The sequence below is a fragment of the Zerene cesonia genome, chromosome 5, assembly GCF_012273895.1.
Source record: "Zerene cesonia ecotype Mississippi chromosome 5, Zerene_cesonia_1.1, whole genome shotgun sequence".
In the NCBI taxonomy this organism is placed as follows: Eukaryota; Metazoa; Arthropoda; class Insecta; order Lepidoptera; family Pieridae; genus Zerene; species Zerene cesonia.
In genome coordinates, this window is record NC_052106.1 from 7,204 (window position 1) to 10,822 (window position 3,619).

The following is a 3,619-nucleotide window of genomic DNA, read 5'->3' on the forward strand; positions in this document are numbered from 1 at the left end:
CCGCGCGCCGCCGGCGCCGCGCGCCTGCTGGACGGCGCCGCGCTGCGCACGCGCCGCCGCGCCGCCGCCGCGCTCGCGCTCGACGCGCACGCGCAGGTGTCGCTGTGGTCGCGCAGCGCGCGCGCGGCGCTGGAGCTGCGCGCCGGCGTGGCGCTGGAGGGCGAGGCGCTGGCGGCGGCCGCGTGGGGCCGCCTGCGCGCCGCCGAGCGCCACTCGCTCGAGCCGCGCCTGCGCATCGCCGCCGACCTGGACTTCTACGACGGCGTGGCGCTGTGCGTGCGGCCGCGCCTCGAGCCCGCGGCGTGGCGCGCGCGCCTCGCGCTCAACGCCACGCTCGGCGCGGACGGGCGCGGCGTGCGCCGGCTGCGGCGCGCCGCCGCGCTCGCGCCCGGCCGCACGCTGTCGCTGGGCGCGCTCAACGACGCCGCCTGCCGCGCGCTCGGCGCGCCCGACGAGTAGCCGCGCCCCCGCGCCCGCGCCCCGCGCCCCGCGCCCGCGCCGCCCTCTACCAAAGCTCTCTTCCAAAAAAATTAAAGGCTCGCATCGTAGGCCTAGTCTGATTACCTCTTTACGCCCTACTTGTTAGCGATCTGTAATGTTAACATAAAAATTAAACACGATGTGTATTGTTAACACGTCAAAGAAAGTTTTTATTTAAGTGAAAATTGTGCATTTATAATAAGTTTAATAAATTATTATATACTACATAATATATAAACATATTTTATTTTATTTCTTTTAGAAAGAAACAGTCATTTACAAACAATAATACTTAATATAAAACACAAATAGACCTTAAGTTTCATATTTTAACTATATTTAGTTATTAAAATATAACCATTACCATAATATGATGTGTGCAAACATACAAAGAATAACTTGAACTGTACCAGTACTTCATACAGTTTCTTTTTGTAAATTCGTATTTTTATAAGCAAATTACGTAAATTTCATAATTGACCTCTAATAAATAGTTCTTGATCAACTTATTTAGCACTCGACACAATTAATTAATCATGAACCAACTATTCCATCCAATATCTTTTCCTTTTTACGATGTATGGTTTTATTATCGAATTTATTGAAGTGAAACTTGTTTAGAATCGTTGTGATTTCATACCTGATGCAACGGAAAAAACGACAGGTAAGAGACACAAATACAAAAATGTGTAGAATGAAGCCGGCAAAGAATGAGACAGAAATATACAAACTATTTTATATTTTATATCGCACACACTCCTTTGTTTTAGACTATAAAATAAGTCTACTGTTTAATCGACAGTTTGTTGCGATTCAAAGTAGCTGTCCCAGCATATTTTTTGTAATGCCCCATTAATTTTATTATAGTCTGCTTTAGAGAAATTGAATTAGAGAAATTTAGTCGTTTTAAGTGGTTTATAGTTTTTAAGTTTGAGATTTATATCTATAGGAGGGTGATAGGTATTTTTTTTACAAGGGGGAGTGATAGGATATAGTGTGTTTTGCGTTGGTGATTATTAGATCTAGTGTACGGTCGTTACTGTTAGTGACTGGGTTAACTCCCTCCCCTCTCCTCCCAACCCCTCGACTCCCATTGCAATTTACGAATAGGCAGGATATTTTTTAAAACAGCTACAATCAGTACGCCGCCTCCGTCGCATTTCCCAGATTCAGAAATGCTACTTGTGATCGTAACGCAGAGTTAAGCACTTCTAGAATTCCAATATTCTTGGTTTTTATGTCCAGGTCTGCTTTGAGCTCGTCTCACTTCGATGACATAAAATTGATGCTATCTGTAAGTTCCCTTATTATGCTGCGTGTATCTGAGTTTTCCTCATCAAGATCTCGCCGTATGTCTTTGAGGAGGCGCGATAGATCCCTATCTTCGAGTTTTTTATAGATATATTGTTTTAGGTCTTCGAAATCGGTAGCGTTGTTCCCATTTGACGTGTAGAATTTGTGTTACCGCCCCGTTTATCCGTAGATCTACACTCGGAGCACTTCCAGTTGGCCTTGTAGGATTTAAATTCTTTGGAAAAATTTTATGCAGGAATACCCAGGCACTGGAAATGGTATACGGAGCTGCACTTAGAACAGACTTCAAGATCGCTTGTCTTGACTTGCTTTAATTTTTTTTATGTAATTTACTCAAATCTCGGTAAATATTACAACACTAGCAACCCCACGTATTGCCTTCAATGAAATTTGACGTTGTCAGTTGATTTTGACGTGTAACATCATAGTAGATTGCGGGTATTTAGCGCTACGAGAAAATTGTGGGTATAAAATTCGATGTTATGTTTAACTGTTTTTAGGTGATAAAATGGAAGTAAAGTTGAGATAACAATCCACTGCTTCTTAAATATCCTTATTTTCATCGGCTTCTGATTCTAAAATTTGTTTTATTTTGACTAGGTCACTATCTTGTAATTAAACTGAAAGTAACCAATCAGCTTCGGTAATGAACATAACTAATTCACTCTTATTACTATTCCCAATATTGACGGGCTTGCGACTCAAAGCGTCGACATGCAGCATACGCGCACTATGGACTGTTTCGAAGGAAAATTCTTGAGTAGAAAGAACCCATCGAGCAATTCGAGGAATAATATCTTTCTTTGTGAGGGCATTACGCATGGCACTACAATCTTTCACAATCTTAAATGGAGAACCCAACAAATACAATCTAAATTTTTGTAATGAACAAACAATAGCCAGAAGCTCTAGCTCGAAAGAGTGGAATCTTTTCTCATCATCTGTTGTTTGTCGACTGTGATAGAAAACCCGTTTTTCGCTTTCGTCTATCAACTGCATGAGTATGCCTGCGATACGTTCCCTATTGGCATCGGTATAGAGAACACTCTCTTTAGAAGGATCGAAGATTATAAGAATGTTATCTTAACTTAACGTTGACTTTTCTTTCAATATTTGAAAAGCATGTTCATGAGTTTCTTCCCACTTCCAAGTCGACTCTTTTTTTTTTTTTAGAAGTTTTGTTACTGATGCCGAAAGCATTGCACGATTTCTGATAAATTTTCTGGAATAACTTTTCAGCCATAGAAACAATAAATCTAAATTTTCTTCTACCGTCTGCGTAACTAAGTAACAGTCATCAAGGTAAATTATATCACTAAATCTAATATTATATCACTAAATTACCTAAAACTTTATTCATCATTCATTTTTTTTTTTTCCATTACCTAGATATTATTTTTAGGTATCTTTGAAAAGAGCAATTGAACCTACAGTCAGCAAAACTGGTGTATGATAAGAAGATCAATCAAAGCTTCACACAATATGACTATTCTGTTGACATATACCTTTTGTTATGAAGAAATCTAAAAGATCAGAAGTTTTTAATGATAGCTGTGAGCCAGTAAGTAGGTTCTCCTGTAGACATAGTGAGCAAATGGTTGGCGTCGACACGACACTCTATTCCCTGCCTATGGGAGTTATTAGTCTCGCTCCCGCGTTCGCGTTCCAGTCACCGCCTATGAAGCGTTTTCCTAGTCCTTTTGAAGAAGTTAGGTAGGTTAGGTTTTGGGTTAGGTTAGGGTTTGGGTTGGGTAAGGTTAGGTTTTGGGTTAGGTTAGGTTTTGGGTTAGGTTAGGTTTTGGGTTAGGTTAGGTTTTGGGTTAGG

General features: G+C 41.8%; 1 protein-coding gene across 1 annotated transcript in view; it reads right to left on the bottom strand.

The window, feature by feature from the left end:
* LOC119840143 (microsomal triglyceride transfer protein large subunit) overlaps window positions 1-3,619 on the bottom strand; it is a 12,084-nt gene that overhangs the window by 519 nt on the left and 7,946 nt on the right. Inside the window, exon 11 of the mRNA XM_038366656.1 lies at window positions 5-575. Coding sequence (XP_038222584.1) covers window positions 5-575 — 571 coding nt within the window. The remainder of the gene's footprint in view (window positions 1-4; window positions 576-3,619) is intronic.